Raw genomic sequence first — 20552 nt, 5'->3', positions numbered from 1 at the left:
AGAACCTTGGCACATTGCACCTCCTCCTGTTAAGTTGAGTGACTGATGGCGTTTGTCTCGGTGTAAGGCTTAACGGAGAGACAATGTGAGGTTGTGACCAGGAGAGCTTGCCCCAAGGAGTCTTTTGGACATAATATTACCATCATGATATCCAAAAAGGGACTGGTCACTGCTGAGTGCACATATCCACCTGCACTGTCCTATTTGCCTGTTGCCTCTGTGCTGAGTTCGTATCATCCTCATGTTTCCCTGACCGTTGACAATCACCACTTGTCACCTTGTTGCAACTTCCTCAGTTCATTGCCCGTTTGTTTCATCCATTTCTGCTCCCAGTTCACCCAGCACGGACCATCCACCCATCCAGGTCCGCTTGCGCGTAACCCTGCCAGGTCTGCACCCTGTCTGCCAGATCCACATGGGATCACCCCACTCACTTCGCACTCCCCCCCGACACCTGCTACCTCTCTACTCCATGATGTTCCCTCTCACTTCACTCTGCCTTCTCAGTCCGTTCACGCTTCACCCAACTTGATGCACTGACTCGTCGCATTGCCCAGTCTGCTTTAGGGCACCCTACTCAGTTGCTATAATGTGGTTATTTCCTTAACTGCCTCTTCGCTCTGTCTGTCCCTACTCCTGTTCACCCTCTATCACCGCTTGAGCTCCACCCTGACACATACACAACAAGTTTGCAGAAATCAATACAGTTCCTCTTGTTCCCTTCTGCTTTCTATTTCAAAATATGAGTTACTTACAAGAAATTCTAAATGATAACCATTGAGCTCTCAAGTCATTCTATCATTAATTTATACAAACATTTTTAAATTATAAAATAAATTAATAAAAATTAATAAATAAATAAAATTAATTATAACATAACCTGGGTAGTTTTGAAGGAGACACAACTTGTTTCACATTGGGAGACAATTCCTATTGGCTTTGCGCCTGCTTCACTCTGCCCATGCCTGTTGCATTCTGACAGCCTGTCAGGACCGCTTCTGCCTCACGCTCACAGGTTGGCACCCACTTTACCCAGTCCATTCATAATTATTTTTCCGACTCATTTCTCTGTGCAGTGCACAACTGATGTGCTCCATTCAGCGACTTCTAATTCCCGCTGCCTGCTCAGCCTGCTCCCGCTCCATGTTGACTAGTGCACAGATGCTTCATATTTGGCCAGACTGAGAGGCATGGAATTCTGTTTTGCTCGGTCATGTCCACACCCAGCTCACTTTTCCTGCTTCATTTCCAACACATCCTGCTCCATGTAGTTTTTCCATTGACTTCATTGTATTTCTTGATATCTATTGCAAATGCCCACAAGAAAATTTATCTCGGGGTAGAATGTGGTGACAGATACGGATTTTGATACTGAATTTGAACTTCCATCTTCAGGTAGTGGCTCACCCTGCTCTGTATCTGGCATGTTAAAAGAGGGTGTGTTACCTCTTCTGATATAGACTTGCTGTTTGTGCTTTCGTTCATTTTCTGCTTCAATTTCTTCAAGGTGAAACTAAACACAGTTATTAAGTGCTTTATTACACAGCAAACAAGCGTTGATGCTCGCATTGGTCAATTACTTTCTAAAACCTGGAATTTAAAATGGGTGGGTCATGTTATAGAAGAAAAGTTGAGCAGAATAGGGTTTGTATCCACTGGATTTTAGAAGGGTAAAAGGACATTTGACTGAAATGTACAAGATACTATGGTGTCTCGATAGGCTGGATATGTAGAGGCTATTTCCTCATGTGGTAGAACCTAGAACAAGGGATCACTTTTAAAGATAAGAGGTTGCTTATATAAGGTAGGGATGACATTATTTCTGAAAGAGTCAGAAGTATTCAAAGCTCTGTTCCTCCAAGTTCAGCGTAGGGAGTCCTGAGAATCTTCATGGCAGAGCTAGATTCATTTTTGATGAGCAAAGGAGTGAAGATTTACCATGGTTTGAACTGGAGTTACAGTCAGAGATATTGTGTTCTTATTATGCGATGGAGCAGGCTTGAGAGCTTGACTGGCCTGTTACTGACCCTAATTAATATGTTCATTATTTTCTGCTACAAACATGAACGAGCTATGAATCCCCAGAGCAACAGGTCACCTGGCTCGATTTAACAAGCTCATTGCTAACTCAGTCTCTCCTGTGTTCCATTGCCCTTCTGGTCTGGCTGGTGGAGATCATTCTGTCCCACAAAAACTGACGGGAAGAAAGAGTACAGCATTCAATCTCTGTCCCTGTATTCTGTCAGAAAGTAAAGATCTGGTATGCCAATAATATGCTGATTTTGAGTCAGACGGAGTTGATCTGAAACAGGTTTAATGTCACTGACTTACAGTATATCATGAAATTTGTTTTGTGGCAGCAGTACAGTGCAGTTTATAATAATCCTATAAATTACAACAAGAAATATATCTATAGATTAAATTAGCGCCAAAAAAGAGCAAAAATAGTGAGGTAGTGTTCATGGATTGATTCGTTGTCCATTCAGAAATCAGATGGCGGAGGGAAAGAAGCTATTCATAAAACGCTGTATGTGTGTCTTTAGGCTCTTGTTCTTTCTGTCTGGTCGTAACAAGAAAAGAGCATGTCCTGGGTGATAACATCCTTAATGATGGATCCTGTTTTTTTTATTTTAAGGCATCATGCCTTTTGAAGATCTCAAGAGAAAGGCTTTTCTTTTTTACAGCCCACTGCAGGTTACTCCTTAATAGTTTACAATCAGTGAGATGCATTTGGTTGTAAAATGGGGTATGTGTCAGCCAATTGTCACACAAGCCTCCACAAGCAGCAGTGCGATTATCAGATAATTTTTTTTGTATTTGGTAAATCTGGACAGAGTGGACATTCATCCTAGGAGAGACTAGGATTTGAGAGGACATTCAAAAGGCAGTATCCATCTCTCTCTCTCTGTCTCTCTCCCCTTATCCATCTGTCTCTCTAGATCTGAACCTGCTCTGAAGTGAAAGAATTACCCACTGAATCTTTTCACAAAGGATACCCATTGATGGGACATTGTGTGACAATATGGTGGGGAGGAAAAGCCTCTGAACAGTGAAGAATTTAGCAACTGAGGTCATGGATTGAGAAGGAAATGTGGCTTATCATTATTCATGGAGTCACAGAATCCCACAGCACAGAAATAGGCCCAGCTCATCTATGCCAACCTTAAAGCCTTGCAACATTAATTCTATTTGCCCATTTTAGGTCCAGATCACTCTGCTCCTTTCCTAGCCAGGTACTTGAACAAATATCTTTTAAATGTTGTACTAGTGCCTGCTTCCACTCCTTCATCTGACAGCTCGTTCCAGATATTTACCATAATCTGTATGAGGCTCAGATCGGGTATGCAGCTGGTATCTTTACTAACAGTCAAAGTGTGTTATACCAGAGGGCATGCATTGAAGGTGAGAGGGTATGTGCAGGGCAAGTATCTTGTACAGGGTGGTAGGTGCCTAGATTGCACAGCCAGGGGTAGTGGTATGATAGGGGTTAACAGAAAGCTCTTAGTTAGGCACAGGAATGTGCAGAGATATGGACCTTGTGTAGGCAGAAGGGATTATTTTATTTAGGTAGTTAGTCACTAATTTAATCATTGTGGAATAAAGGACCCGTTCCTGATGGGCAGTTTTGCATTTCATTGTATCAGGCTGTGTTTGGAACTTAAGTGCATAACTTAAGTGCATTTATCACCACGTGCTGAATTTCTACCTGACCCCATTATCACAAAGGACCTTTTTTTTTTGCTGTTTGCAAAACCCTTTATTGAAAATTTCATAACAAGAGTACCAATTTTCAACTATTTATAAGTTTCCCCTTTACAAAGCAGTAGATCAAAATGGTTTGTTCATTCCAACAGAAACAGGTTGTAAACACATTTGTGGTCCATAGCAAAAGTACTGCATGCAAACTTATCAGAACAAGTTACCTCATTCAAATTGAACAATTGTGTCTGTAGATAAGGTCCGTGGAACTAATAATGTGCATGCCGATTGTATGGCTACCATCATATGCTACGTCTACTATGCTACATATCAACAGTGTAGCTTTAGCCAGCGAAAAGTCAAAGTCATCCATTGTGAAAACTATCAGCATCTCTCCCTCTTCACAAGTATTATTCGTGCATTATATTAGTACCACCAGACAATATTTTGAATCAGTTTAAGATCTGGTTTTCTACTCTTACTTGGGGTGTTCTGGGCAAAAACAGATCCAGCCCCCCCCCCCCCCGCCCATTGCCACACAACATCCTATCAATTGTATTCCTTGAGAGAGACACAATGGGACATGGGTCCATCAGGCAATAGAGTGCATGGAGCAAATTAGAAGCGGAGAAGGACAAAGACATGATGGATCCTGTGGGATAGCTTCCTGCATAGATCTGCCACATTGCCTTGCAGAATGCCTCTTCACCAGAACTTGCCAAGAGCTCATTTGGCTGGTAGTAAGAGGGTCCCTCCTTATTAGGCCTTTCTTGTACAGTCGGGGAATCACACTCATAACACCTGCTGTGCTTAGGGTGGTTGCAATGAGGATGAGATGAATACTGACCCCTTTGCAGACTGTGTATTGACAAAGAAGGCCTGGAGAAAGATCCAAGGTGCCATGTCAAGGTGTATCCAAAAAAGAGCTGTGTAATGGAGAATTCTCTGATCTACAGGCTGTTTTAGGGATGTATACCAAGACAGGCATCAATAGAGTGGAGTGAAAATGATGTTTGCTCCATGCTGACAATCAAAATTGGCGCTCTTCAAGGATGTGTGCTTAGCCCACTGCTCTATTTTCTCTACATCCACAATTGTGTGGCTTGGCACAGCTCAAATACCATCTATAAATTTGCCAATGACAACTATTGGTGGACAAATTTCAGACGGTGATGAGGAGGCATACAGGAGTGAGGTAGTTCCACTGGTCTAGAAGTGTCTCACGACCTTGTACTCAATGTCAGTTAGACCAAGGAATTGATTGTAGAATTCGGGAAGGGGAAGTCGAGTGAACACACAGCAGTATCATTGAGGGATTAGCAATGGAAAAGGTGAGCAGTTTCAAGTTCCTGGCTGTCAACAAGATCTATCCTGATTCCAACAAGTGGATACAATTACAAAGACATGACAATGACTATATTTCATTAGGGGTACATTACTAAAGACTCTCGCAAATTTCTAAATATGTACCATAGAAAGCATTCTAACTGGTTGTATCACCATCTGGTGTGGAGGAGTCTCTGCACAGGATCGGAAACAGCTGGAAAAAGTTGCAAAGTCAGACAGTTCCATCATGTGCACTAGCCTCCCCAGCATCAAGGACATCGTCAAACAATGCAATGTGCTTTTCTGCCAGAAAGGTCAACTTTTGTTTCATCTGTCCATGGGCCGTTGTCCCAGAGGTGTTGCAGAACATTCAGGTGGTCTTTTGCAAACTTGAGACATGGAGCCGTGATTGTTCTTTTGTTTGGAGAGCAGTGGTTTCCTCCATGGTGTCCTTCCATGAACACCATTCTTGTTCAGTGTTTTTCTTATAATGGACACATAAGCAGAGACTTTAGCAAGTTCTAGAGATTTCTGCACGTCTTGTGCTGTTACCCTTGGGTTCTTTACACCTCTTTCAGCATTGCATGCTGTGCTCCTGGTGTGATCTTTGCAGGATGCCCACACCCAGGGAGAGTAGCAAAAGTACTGAGTTCTCTCCATTTGTAGACAATCTCTCTTACTGTGTACTGATGAACACTCGGATCTTTAGAAATGGTTTTGTGGCCTTTTCTAGCTTCATGCATCTCTACAATTCTCCTTCTAAGATCCCCTGAAAGTTGTTCTGATCGAGGCATGGTGCGCATAAACAGATCTTTCTCGAGAAGAGCCGGCTCTGTCTTTGCGCGCCATTTTTATAGGGCAGGGCACCTCTACAACCCACATCTTCAATCTCATCTCATTGACTGAAACACCTGACTCCAAATATCTTTTGTAGAAGGCATTACCCCAGAGGTTCACATACTTTTTCCAACAAATACATGTAATATTGGATCATTTTTCTCAATAGATAAATAATCAAATATAACATTTTTGGTGTTATTTATTTAATTGGGTTCTCTTTATTTAGTTTTAGGATGCATGAAGATTTGACCACACTCTAGGTCATATTTATGCAGAAATAGAGAAATTTCTCCTGGGTTCACAAACTGTCTTGCACCACTCTATCTATTTTTTTAAACTGTAATTCACAATTTTTATTACTCTATATTGCAGTATATCAACACTATGCCAGTGATATCAAACCTGATTTTGATTCTGCTTGATTCAAGGCTGACGAATGCACTGAAGTTCAGTTCCCATTACACCTGTGTGGCTAATTAACCTACCAACCCACATGAATTTAGGATGTGGGAGGAAACCTGAGCACCCGGAGAAACCCACATAGCCACAGGGACAATGTACAGATCATTACAGACAGTGGCAGAATTTAATGTGGGTTGATGAGGCTGTAATTGTGTTACACTAACTGCTTCACTACCCTACACCCAAAGTTATTGTTTCCATATGAGTTAACCTCACTTTCTACAAAGGCTGCCTGTCTCTTAGCTCAACCCTCACTGGCCATCCTTGTGGTCTTGTCACAAAGCTGGTCTTTGCACTTTATGCTCAGACAGTATTGCAGAGCGAGACTTATCATATCATGGCCAGGAGCAGGAGCCTGAATCAGCTCAGAAAGACTGCTTTAAAGCTCAGAGGAGGCTGAACACTGGATGACACAAGATGCTGGTATCTGGAGACAAGAAAAAACAATCTACTGAAGGAGCATAGTGAGTCAGGCAGCATCTGTGCGAGGAAATGCACCCAAAATATCAACTGTTTATTTTCCTCTACGGATGCTGTCCACCCCACTGTTTTTCTTCCGTAGTTTGCTTTCTTTTTCAAAATGGATTAGGGAATTCCTTGCATGCTATGAGGTACTGTAATTTTCTCTTTAAGCATTTAAATTAAACAAGGTAACACATCCACTTGAATAGAAAATTTATCATTATCATAACATAGTGTAGCTTCAAAGCCTAAACATAAGAAACAGAAGCAAAATTTGTCTATTTGGTCCACTGTGACAGCAATAAAATGGTGATAAATTTTTCATCTCAGCCTCACTTTCCTGTAATAATCTTACATCTCTTGATTCTCATATCATTCAAAGACCTTGATCTTGATATCTCAGCAAATCAGTCTCCACTGGTATAGAGAATTCCAGCCACTCACCCTTTACTTTGAGTCTGTGGCTTGTGGTTCTGAACACTCCAATCAGGAGAACCATCATCCATCTACCCACCCTGTCTGATCCCAGGAGAATTTTGATTTTTGTTAATGGATCACCTCTATCTCCTAAGCACAAATATAGAGACGTAGTATCTCTCTGTAGGATCATTCCTTCCCACAATTCATGGGGAAGAAATGCTGATGAAGGTCCTTCTGCCTCGAGACATTGTGTGGATTGGTCCTGTGTCGCTAACGCTTGAAATCTGTATCATCCCAGCAGCACATAAGTGGCAATGGTGCTAGGCACACAAAATGTGCGAACAGCACCAATGTACAGAGCTGACAACACAGTGAGTGCAAAGAGAGCCAGACATTGTTTCTTGTACTTGTGTATTTTTTATGAACAAGTTCAGTTTAGAAATTAATAAATGATGTGTTTGTTCTCATTTATTCAGAACAAACTTTACTAAAATAGCTGCCATTCAACAAATGAAAGGATTATAGCTCTGCAGTGAGGATTATTGGAACACTGTTTATTGATGACCGTAACCCTGTTTACAGTTGTATCGTTGTTTGAAAGAAGAATCTGTATTTACTGAAAGAAAATCTGACTAAACTGCCAAAACTTACCAATAATACAAATAGAACAGTTCTTACAAATGACATGCAGGATCATAGTTAGAAGTGGTGTTGCAACATAAAATTGCATTAGCATGATTCATCTCGCCCACCGATTTGCAATGTCTTCCTTAGACTTCACTCATTGTTGTCATACCCCCGCATTCACTATCATCTGACAAGAACTATTACTGCCTATATCTCTTGCTTTTCTCGGATTTCTTTGCGGTGTGACTGATGGAAAGGAGATTTTTTTTTTGCAGTTTTGTGAAGTGCTTCAACAATTACTTTATCTAAAATACAATTCTGATGCACTGAATAATTCTCTATCTCCTTTAGTCTTTCTCACATGGGGAATCTGCAATTGCAGAGACAGTTAAACACACCCTTCTCATGGACTGTTTGTCCCACTCCCATCAGGAAGGAGGCTGCGTAGCATCCACGTGTACTCAGAAACAGTTACTTTCCCCAAGCAGTAAGGCTGATCAATACATCCACCACTACTTTATTACTTCCCGTCAGTCATCTTATGTACAGCCTAACATTACTTTATGGACCTACAATCATTCTATGTTTATAAGCCCTCATATATTTGTACATATTGTGTTTATTATTATTATTGTTCTTGATCTTTTGTGGGTTTTTTTTATGGGGCATTGGATCTGGAGTAACAATTATTTTGTTCTCCTTACACTTGTGTACAGGAAGTGATATTAAACTATCTTGAATCTTCAATCTTCAACAAAATTAAAAGACTCCTCTCCAGTAGCCCCTTTTATAACCACTGTTGCTAAAATAAAAGTTAGGAAGGCATAAAATAAGGTAATTATGGGATTACATTGGGAATTGTTTTTTGGAATTTCACTCTCTGGGTTCAAGTAAGCTTGAAAGTACCCTTGGCAGAAAAGTGGGTACTATTGAAATAAATATCTCATAACATTTTGGTCTCATTGGGAATAATGCCACAACCTGGCATATTTCAGATGATGATGAGTTTCTCTGCTACAACTAAACTGAGGCCTTGATGTCTGGAGGTGGATTTCTCTGCAGAGGCTATCTCGAGGGTCGCAAGTTCAGCAGGTGATACAATAATCATAACCATCTGAGGGAAAGGTCTAAGAAGGAGAGGAACTAAGGAGGAAAGCTGAGAGAGAAAGGCATTGAGGGAGCAAAAGAGAAAGTTAGTAGAGGGGGAATTGCAGGAAAGAGGGGAATTAATGTTAGCAAGGGAGGAGTTGAGAAAATGGTGTGGACTAGGGGATCTCTATGCAGGTATACTTGTGTTTGGGGTGTGTGTGTGATTGCATTTATATCTGTATGCATGCTTCTGTGTGTATAATATGTCAGTATATGTGCATATGTTTCCCCTGGGTTCCTTGGTTTCTTCCTGCATCCAGTGACACACAGGTTGGTAGGTGAATTGGCCAGTGTAAGTTACCCCCCCGTGTGTAGGTGAGTGTTAGAATTGATGAGATTGCAAAGTGAATAAAATATTTAGTGTAATAGTGTACCTGATGTTTGGCCTGGATATGATGGGCCAATAAGCTTGTTTCCATACTGTGTGACTCTAAGATCAACTGTCTCCCTCAATCTCCCACCCAGCCAGTGCGAGAAACCAATGGTACCAGAAAATGCTTGACTATACCAGACCGTATGCATTTTGGTCACAGTTGATATTGATGCCAGAGTGCTCTGCTTGTTAGGGCTTATGTTTATTAAATTAACAAAAAAAGAGAATCAACAAGCGGTCTTTTTCTTTCTTCAACAGATAGAAAACATTATCATGCGGATGCAGGACGAAAAGGCGGGTGGAGTGCCTATTCGAACAGTGAAGAGCTTTCTGTCAAAGATTCCCAGTGTCATCACAGGCAAGTCTGCTTGGCCAGATTTACATAAAGCTCATGCAGCCATTCCTGCACTGCACATGCACAGTTTGATAATAAGATTGAGCAACGTGTAAATGAGAATCAATGACAAGGTGCTGATGCTGGAAATCTGAAGTAAAAGCAGAAGATGGTGAAAACATTCAGCAGGAGAGACAGATTCTCTGGAAAGAGAAACAAAGTTATCATTTCACATTGATGGCTCTTCCTCAGAACTGGGAAAGAGAGAAAACAAGTCAGTGATGAGTTGAAGAGAATCTGGGGAGGATTGGACAAAGGGAATATTTCTGATATTCTTGCTAGGATGAGGCAAGGATTGCAACGTCCTCTGCAACTTGAAGTTAACTTGTTTTCTTTCTACCCCGAAAATATGAACTCTGTTTCTGTCTCCACGCTTCCCGTATTTTCTGCTTTTATTCACTTATGAATCTCACACTTCCTTCCAAGGTTGTCCCTGTGTGTTTAAGTTCAAACTTGGATTTGTACAAATACTATACCATGTGCATGATAGAACCATAAGTCTACTTTATTTATACAGAAATTATATAACCTTTGTCTTATAAATGTTCAAACAAAGTTGACTGTCTATCTTTTGCAAACTGCTTAACCAAAACCCTTCTGACTATTGGAATGCAGTTTAATCATTAACAAGTATTAGATAAAATCTGATGGCCTCTCAGATGTTTTTGCTGTCTGGATAGCCTCCAACCTGATGACTTGAATGTCAATTTCACCTTCAGTAAAAAAATATCCCCTCCCCCACTTCTTGTATTCCCCACTCTGGCCTCTTACCTCTTCTCACCTGCCTATCACCTCCTCCTGCGTCCCCTCCTCCTTCCCTTTCTCCGATGGTCCACTCCTCTCTCCTATCAGATTCCTTCCTCTCCAGCCCTTTACATTTCCCACCTACCTCGCTTCACCTATCACCTTCTATCTATCTTCCTTCCCCTTCCCACCATCTTTTTATCCTGGCACCTTCCCCCCCTTCCTTTCCAGTCCTGAAGAAGGAAGATGCCTCAGCCTGAAACATCGACTGTTTATTCATTTCCATAGATGCTGCCTGACCTGCTGAGTTCCTCCAGCATTTTCTATCTATTGGTGTTGCTAGAAATTCACCCCTAGCACACTTGTTAACATTTCACTCATCAAAAGGAGCTCAGATATAATATTTGTGCATTCAAAATGCTTGCACTTTTGCCAGCGTAACATCAGCAACAGCACTTCACTTTATGAGATATTGATGAGGGAAGTAACAAGCATTATGTAAATTTGAACATTTGATAGGATCTAAAGCACATAGCCAAGAGCAATGAAACAGAAGGTAAAACTACACAAATGTCAGTGCTTTCAGCTGATAAGTATAACTATCTAGATTCATGACAGTGTTTCTATGATGCTACTTACAATGCCAGCAACCTGAATATGAAAATCATCCAGTACCACCTCAGTTCTCTATGTCCTTCTATTTGCTTTTCAATAGCTCATTAGTGGAGCTTCATTTACAATCCACGCTTCCATTTACTTAAGTAGTTAAGGGTAATTTTAAGTGAAACAAACCATAGAAAGTGGACAGGTTTAGTTCAAATCAACTTTGCACCACATCCATATCTTCTCTTGATAATGGACAGGAGAATTAACACCACACTCAAATATTTATCTTAATGCTGTTCCCTGATGCGATAAGCTTGGATTCACAGTTACTAACAAATGTGATTGTATTGCGTGGAATAATTTACACAGTAAGATTTCAGTTCCAACATCTGGGTTAAATCCAATGTACTGTCAAAAAAATGAAGACCTTCACCTCTTCTTTAGCTGAAAAGGTATCATGTGATCTAAGGTTGGACAATTTCAACTTGTGTGCCAGTAAGCAGAGACACAAAGTGCAATTGTATCCAAAAACTGTGTCAGTTAACTCAGCCAGAGTGGAAGTGGGAAAACAAATCGTTGTCAGCTCTGGAGAAGTTGTACCATATACCCTGTCATTTGATCAGAATATTTTACATTCCATTGTTGACAATCAAATAAATCAACACCAAATGCATGAATAAAAGAAAAGAATGATTTATCAAAGCCATGCATTTAACATTGGCATGGGAAATATCCGGAGAATTGGACTTCCACTGGGTCCACAAAGTAGCACCTCCCTGACATTAGTCACAAAAAAGACAGAGCTGTGTGTTCATTCATTTATTGAAGCTGCAAGTATGCGATAAGGCGATTTAAAGAGTACAGCATGTGCAGCTTTGATATAAGGACGAGTTTCACTGAAAGGATGACTAGAACCTCTTTATTATCTGCTTACCTTTGATTCTGCTCTTTGCAAAGTTTGCACATCAGATCTCATTGATAGGCCCTTTCTCTAAATCCCAATAATGGAACATTTGGGACAGAAATAGGAGAAAGTCACTCAACCCTAGTGTTTAGGTGACGGAAAATAAAATTATACTGAACCATCTGTACTGTTTACAAGTACTTTGAGCATCAAGATCACTTAACTAATTTAAAAACGTGGATAGTGCAATTAAATGGATGTTATACTGGGAAAACTGTGATGTTACTCAAAAGATATATCCTGAGGAAAAATTGTGCTGTTTATGATTTCAGCTGGTCAGATATAAATGTACATGAAATGCAATCACATACCTATTGTTTGAATGTTACATTTTAAGCTTTCTCATTGAGATATCGGATTGTTTATTGTTACATTGAAGTCTGGATAAGGATTATTGAGGTTATTTTTTCATGCAGATTTATTTGAACTACATGTGAATTTTTACTTAAATACTCATTGTTAAGCATGATTGGCAATTAGTTGTGCGAAGCACTTAAAAATCAGAGCAGATCCTCTTTGGAGGTGATACAAATGTACACGAAGACTGCTTGCGTGAATTAATGTCAGTTCTGTTGCACATTTGAATTTTGCAGATGATTCAGGCCTTGATCAGTACAACAAGCCCAAGCTGCAAGCATGTTTAATTTATGAATGTTAAAGGGCCACCCCTATCTATGTTACTGCTGGGGATTACGAAGTGTCGATTTCCCTTAAGTTAGCTGCATACTCATCATTAGTGATCAGCCCTACAACTCCCTCCTGCCTTTGCTGATATCCCCTCAGATGTTGCCAATGTCCCCTCTTCTTCACAACCCATTCCAATTTCCTCCCCTACTGCTTACCTTGCACTGGGACGTGCAAGCTTTTCCCTCTGATACAGAGTTTAGATCCAGAACATCAACAATCCCTGCTAAAGTTGCTCAACCTGTTGAGTTCCTTCAGCAGATTGCTTGTTGCAGAGTTTTAGTTCCAGCTTTTGTCTGATGCTGTCAGTATTTCTTCAGCTGATATCTGGTTTCTTTAGTTGATTTCTCCAGTCAAAAGTTAGTTCTTCACTTGTGCTGTGCTGACATCCAACGTAGAGAAGTCTTTCCTGCATCCATGATATGATTTGTTCTTGAGATATGGACATTGCCTTTAGCATGACTACTGGGTCATTTTAGGGAACGTTAACTTTCCACGGGGATGTAGAATAGAACTCACATGTAAGGAAGACCAGAGGTAACAAAGTCCTTTCCTTAAATGGCTTTAATGAAACAGTGTGAGTTTTCCAGTTGTCTTTCAGTGTTCAAGTTTGCTTTTCTGGTGTTAGCCTACATTTCACTGAATGTACTGAATTCCTTTTACTGACAGAGTAAGTGGATCTGACCTGATGTAAGTGATGTGACCAGGTATAGCTATCCTTTCCATACAGATCTTATTGATTTATGGGATATGAAGATGGGGGTAACATTAATACTAGGGACTAGCAGATAGGCAGAGTGAGAGTGAGAAATGATGATGTAACTTGATTTTACACTGAGCAAGTCCTGGATAGCAGGTTTGCTAATGGAGGATTCAAAATTAAACTTATTTGTATTAGGCAAAAGACGTGTGAGGAAGTCTATAATAACTGACTTTGTGAAAAATCTAGGAACGGAGGATACTGGTAACCTGAAACAGAAAATACTGGAAACACTCAAAAGAAATGGAAAGAGAAATAGTGTTATTCAGGTCAAATAGTGTTTCAGATCAAAGACCCTTTTTTTTTCCAGAAAAGGGAAAGAGAGAAGCAGGTTATTTTTAAGTTTATAAGAGAGTGTAGGAGAAAAAGATGAGGTAGAACATAGGTGTCAAACTCAAGGCCCGCGGGCCATATCCAGCCCGTGAGATCATTTTAGATGGATCTATTATTTTAATTATTAATGGCCCGGCGATATGAAGCCTATGATTGTAAGTTAATACCAATCATAAAAATGATGCTTGCTCAGCAGTCTTCTTCATAAGAAACGGAATTTGTGAAGTGAAACACTTTGTAGTTATAGCAGAGACTGAGACACATGAGAACAGGCTGAAAAAACGGAGGCAATGAAAGCTGCGTTCGCACGTGCCCGACTGATCCGGCCCGCATGAAGCTGCATTTTGCCCAATCCGGCCCGTGACCGAAAATGAGTTTGACACCCCTGGGGTAGAGGGAATATCTCTGACGGGATGAGGCTGGGGTAGTGATTGATAAGAGATTTAGAGACAGAGAATAAAAGCAGAAAAGTGCAACTACCAGAACCACCTCAGCTGTTGTTAACATGGTTTTGTGCTGGCAAATAGAAGCAGAAGCAAGGATACAATCAAAATTTGAGGTTAGGTAATATTCAGCATCCCTCCAAATTATACCTGGTTGTATCAAAGTAAATTTGGCCTCTGATTTAATGCAAGTCTTGATTTCTTAACAATAATGTACAATACATCTTCGTATCTCTGTTTACATCCTGCAACATTTTAAAGGAATTTACAATTATTGAAGTACATTTATGACATGCAGTCAGGCCTCCTTATCCGCGGATTCCATATGCGTGGATTCAACCAACCGCGGATCGGGAAAACCCAGAAGTTCTCTCTCCAGCACTCGTTACTTGAGCATGTACAGACTATTTTTTCTTGTCATTATTCCCTAAACAATACATTATAACAACTATTTACATTGTATTAGGTATTATAAATAATCTAGAGATGATTTAAAAGTACGGGCAGTCCCCGGGTTATGAATGAATTCTGTTCCTGAGTCCGTCTTTAAATCGGATTTGAAGTCGGAACAGGTACATCCGGTATTATTTAGTGTCAGTTAGTCAAACATTTTTCTTAGTATATAGTACATATTTTACCTTTCTATGCACTTAAAACACTTAAGAAACATACGTATTTCAATAATTTAACCACTGCGTTGCTTAATAATAATTGTAGCTTTCATCGGGGCAGGGCCCTTCACATGCTTCATTAAAATTGTTCTGATCGTAGACCAATTGTAGCCTAACGCTTTTCTAATGACCAATGGTGTTTCGATTCTTTCTGATCACTTTATTACTTCCACTTTATTTTCAATCGTGATTATTTTCGTGAACAGAAACACTGCGGATTCAGGTCCTAATGTCCACCGCACGGAGACACGTTAAATAAAGTCCGGGGTTCCGCTGAGTCCTAAAGACCACTGCACTGATACATGTTAAATAAGGGACTTGAGCATCCGTGAATTTTGGTATCTGCGGTGGTCCAGGGACCAATCCCCCGCGGATAAGGAGGGCCAACTGTACTTCCACTCGTACCTGCCATGTCAGGAAAAAAGCAAGTCATTTGTATGCAGAAAAAACCTACTAAGAGCATTTTTTTAAAGTATAGAAGGCACCTAATAAAGTGGCCACTGAGTGTCTGTGATCTTCTGCTGCTTTAGCCCATGTACTTAAGGGTTTGATTTGTTGTGCATTCAGAGATGCTCCTTTGCACACACTGTTCTAATGCATGGTTATTTGAGTTACCACCACCTTCCTGTCAGCTTGAATTAGTCTGGCCATTCTCTTCTGACCTCTCTCGTTAACAAGCCATTTTCGCCCAAGAATAGTTGTTTATTGGATTTTTTTTTCACATCGTTCTCTGTAACCTCTAGAGACTGTAGTGCATAAGAATGCTGGGGAATCAGCAGTTTCTGAGATACTTAAACCTCCCAGTCTGGCTCCAACAGTTGTTCCGCAGTCGAAGTCACTTGATCACATTTCTTCCCCATCCTGACGTTTGGTCTCAACAACAGTTTAATCTTTTGACCATGTCTGTGAGGTTTCATGCATTGAGTTGCTGCCACATGATTGGCTGATTAGATCTTTGCCTTAATGAACAGTTGTACCTAATAAAGTGGTGACTTGGTGTATATAGTAACGGTTGTGAAGGGATATAGTTTGGTTGACTAATTTTAAACAGGGTATAGGGATTGGGACCCCTGCTTCTCTTCAAAATCATGGATTGTTTTTTCTGTCTCAGAGGGCAAACAACTTCATTTTAGTACCCACCACATCAAAAAGACAGGACCGATGACGGAGAAGCACTCTCTCACTAATGCTTTGAAGTGTTGGCACAGTTTTTAAACTCAAGTCTCTTGGGGGGGGGGGGGAAGAGACTTGAATCCATAAATTTTGACTCTGAGACAAAGGAGTGTTACCTCCTGAGGTATGACTAATATTATAGATATGGGCAAACACTGCATATCCATTAATTAATTCATTTGGAATGGAAAATTTAACTAGAGTAAGAATGCAAATTCAATTCAGGAAGGATTATTATCATAACAATAATTTTCCTTAGGTTAGTGCATTTTATTGTCTAATGTGGAATCCAATTTTACTTGCTATGTCAGTAGCCTTTTCATTTAATTAACTGTAAAAAAAAAGCCAGCAAGATCACTGCTTGGGGATTCAAGCTGAAGAGATAATAGTTGTATATTTAATATTTCAGTAATGTTTGAGTAATCTTGTATGTATATATATTGGTTGATTAAGCATTCTTGCTCCTTTAAATAATTCATTATGGGTTATATATGAGTTGCATATATGAATTGCACAGGTCTTCACAGTACCATGTGATGTGTGCATACCTTGCTTAAAGTAAAAACTAAGTTAGATTTACATTTGAGACTGTGTCTTCCTTTGAATTAGTTTAATGCTTTGAAGTTACAAAACTTAACATTGGAGATGAGATAATTTCAAAACAAACCCAAGATGACTGCTATTCAAGTTAAAAGAAAGTGGCACAGTATGTATTTATTTAGATGGAAAGACACAAATGAGATTTTTCTTAAAAGGCAGAAAACAGAAGAATTCACGGGTTCATAAAGAGTGAGTACAAGATGATAATAATCATTTAAAAAACAGCAGACATGGCTGGCTACCTCAGAAAGACAGATGTGAATGTTTGCTCAACGGTAATGGGTTCATGTACACTGAGCAAAACGAACAGTATTTTTAAGCAAAAGGAGTAGCCAATGAAGCAAGTACCAATTTTGCTGAGTGCATTGGGTTTAAAGGCGTACAGTTTGCTTCAGAGTTTAACTGCTCCAACCAAACCAGCCAAAATGAGTTATATTGATATCATGAACGTAATGCAGGAAATTTTAGGACCAAAACTGTTGTTGATTCCAGAATGCGTCGTTTCATAAATTAAAAAGAAGGGGAGTCCATTTCAACGTATGTGGCTAAATAGAAGGTCTGCGTGAGCACATGGTCAAAGAGTCAGAGGGCAGCAGAGATCACAGTGAGAGGATTTGAACTTCTTCAGGGTAGGCTTTTCTTGCAGTATAATAGTAGCATAAAGAGGAGAAAATCAGCAGATGTTGGAAATCCAAGCAACATTCACAAAATGCTGAAGGAACTCAGCAGGCCAGGCAGCATCTATGGAAAAGAGTAAATAGTCGATGTTTTGGGCCAAAACCCTTCATCAGGAAGAAAGATGAGAAGTTAAAGCAAAAACATCTGGTATTCTTGATAGGATGATACACTGGCTGAGAAATGGCAGATGGAGTTCAACCCAGATAAGTGTGAGGTGGTTCATTTTGGTAGGTCAAATATGATGGCAGAATATAGTATTAATGGTAAGACTCTTGACAGTGTGGAGGATCAGAGGGGTCTTGGGGTCTGAGTCCATAGAACACTCAAAGCTGTTGCGCAGTTTGACTCTGTGGTTAGGAAAGCATATTGTTCATTGGCTTTCATCAGTCGTGGGATTGAGTTTAAGAGCCAAGAGGTAATGTTGCAGAAATATAGGACCCTGGTCAGACCCCACTTGGAGTACTGTGCTCAGTTCTGGTCGCCTCACTACTGGAAGGATGTGGAAGCCATAGAAAGGGTGCAGAGGAGATTTACAAGGATGAGAATAGATTGAGTGAACTCAGCCTTTTTTCCTTGGAGCGACAGTAGATGAGTTTTCCCAAAGCTGAAATGGCTAGCACAAGAGGGCACAGTTTTAAGGTGCTTGGAAGTAGGTACAGAGGAGATGTCAGGGGTAAGTTTTTTTACGCAGCGAGTGGTGAGTGCGTGGAATGAGCTGCCGGTGACATTGGTGGAGGCAGATTCGATAGGGTCTTTTAAGAGACTCCTGGATAGGTACATGGAGCTCAGAAAAATAGAGGACTATGGGTAACCCTAGGTAATTTTTAAGGTAAGGGCATGTTCAGCACAGCTTTGTGGGCCAAAGGGCCTGTATTGTGCTGTAGGTTTTCTATGTTTCTAATATGAGGGGAGGGGAGAAGAAGTACATGGTAGTAGGTGACTCTTCAACCATGTGTTCACCCAGACCTGCTGCCACAGCCAGCTCTTTTCCAGAGAACATCACTTCAACGCCACATAGCTTCCAAATCAATTTTCAAGTACCTATCGCCTACCAACTTGTTGCTGTAACTTCTTATTGATTTTTCCAGTCCTGTTGAAGGGTCTTGGCCTGACACATCAACTGTTTACTCCTCCATAGATGCTGCCTGGCCTGAGTTCCTGCAGCATTTTGTGTATGCTGTTTGGATTTCCAGCATCTGCAGATTTTCTCCTCATTGTCAGTTCAATGATGGGCTTAATGGTGTGCTGTGAGATCATTTAGTTGTGGAATCTTACAAGAAAGTTTTCAAAAGCATCTGCTAACTGAAGCACAGCTTACATTTAAAAGAGCAGTTGAAATCACTGCTTCAACAGAAACTGCAGGCAGAGACACAATTGAGTTGTAGTCAGTCAGGAATGAAAGTGAGTGTGAACAAAATTGCAGTGTCTAAACAAAAGCCAAGCTGGCCAAGCAGATTCAAAGGTGAAACTTGCAGAAAAAGCAACAAAGTCGGACATGTACAAAGAGCTTGCCAGGCAGACAAAAATAAATGGACTGCACTGGGAAGGAAGAAAGATTAAAAAGTCAAATTCAAGTTTCAAAATGAGCTCTGATCTGCATGCTGTTGATGAAAAATCTGATAATGATGAGAGTGACACAGGACTGTGTAGCCTTGAAACTTCTCAAGATGTGAAAACTGACAAAAGGCAAGCTTATGTCACAAGCAAACAGCAAATCAATTAAAATGGAATTGGAGACTGGCTTGGCTATTTCAGTTATTCCACAAAATGAGGCTGAATAACATTTCAAAGATACTGAACTTGAAGCCTCCAGATATCTAACTAAGAACTTATACCGGAGGAAGGATAACTCCTGTAGGATTGAGTTTCTTGACAGTGAAATACAACAACTAACAAGCCATATTCAGCTTGCATGTGGTAAAAACAGGAGGATCAGCATTATTGGATGTGTTTGGCAGAGACAACTACAACTTGACTGGAGATCCATCCACCATTTGCTTGCCGCATCCCCTGTAATAACGTCAACTGTAGGCAAATTAAGAAAGGTACTGGATGATGCCAGAGCAATGTTCAGGGATGGCATTGGAAAACTCAAACGTATCAAGGGTAAAATAGTGTTAAATGAAAACGCCACGCCCAAGTATCACAAAGCCTGTCCAGTTCCTTATACCATCCCTGATAAAGTAGTCAGTGACCTAGATCACATGGAGGCTGAAGGAATTCTTTCTGAGACTGAGTAGAGGTCAGGAACAACACCAGTGTCGCCAGTGGCCAAGAAGAATGGGTCTGTGAGAATCTCTGGTGATTTTAAAGTCATCATAAACTACTGAAAGTAGATCAATACCCTCTGCCTAGGATAAAGGATATTTTGGCAAACCTTTCCGGGTAGAAAAGTGGACTTAGCTGAGGCCTATCTGCATATGGAAACAAGAGTCCAAAGTGATTCTCACCATAAACACTCACAAAGGGCTTTATTACTATAATAGGCTGATTTTTGGAGTAGCACCTGCACTCCAGCAGAAACCTATGGAGCTGGTGCTGCAAGGCTGCTCAGGCACTCACTGTTACCTGGATGGCATCACTAGTACTGGTAACGTTGATAAGGAACATCTCCAAAATCTCAAGGTGGTGTTAAAAGGATTGGAAGATTATGGGCTCAGAGCACAATGCAGCAAGTGTGAATTACTTAATCCCAGCATCACTTACTATGGCCACCCTCTGACGCACACTGATTACACAAGTGTGCTGAGAAAATTTGAGCAGTGGTGGATACCCAAAGTCCAAAGGATGGTTCACAGTTGCGGTCCTCTTTAGAATTTGTCAATTATTATAACAGGTTCCTCCCAAACCTGGTGACTGTGCTCCATCTCTTGAAGTCATGACTGTAGATTGGGAAGAAATGGCGATGGAAAAGCATTCTGAGGTGTCTTTCAAAAAGGTAAGGAAATGGTGATGTCAGATGCTTTAGCCACACCATCCGGTGAAACTTGTCTGTGATGCCTTGCCTTATGTTATGAGTGATGGAAGTGAACGCCCGTAGCCTTTGCATCATGTTTTCTTACCGCTGCAGAGAAAAATTATGCACAGATTGACAGAGAGGCTTTGAGTCTAGTTTGGAGTGTACTTGTTAACCAGTACTTGTGT

General features: G+C 40.6%; 1 protein-coding gene across 4 annotated transcripts in view; it reads left to right on the top strand.

The window, feature by feature from the left end:
- The window catches only part of rgs6 (regulator of G protein signaling 6), a 568741-nt gene that overhangs the window by 385097 nt on the left and 163092 nt on the right, over positions 1–20552 (top strand). For all 4 annotated transcript variants that reach the window (XM_059954274.1, XM_059954266.1, XM_059954262.1 and 1 more), the window contains one exon: positions 9617–9716. In XM_059954274.1, coding sequence (XP_059810257.1) covers positions 9617–9716 — 100 coding nt within the window. The remainder of the gene's footprint in view (positions 1–9616; positions 9717–20552) is intronic.

This window comes from Hypanus sabinus, chromosome 2 (genome assembly GCF_030144855.1).
Source record: "Hypanus sabinus isolate sHypSab1 chromosome 2, sHypSab1.hap1, whole genome shotgun sequence".
Classification (NCBI taxonomy): Eukaryota; Metazoa; Chordata; class Chondrichthyes; order Myliobatiformes; family Dasyatidae; genus Hypanus; species Hypanus sabinus.
This window is presented reverse-complemented; position numbering and strand designations above follow the sequence as displayed.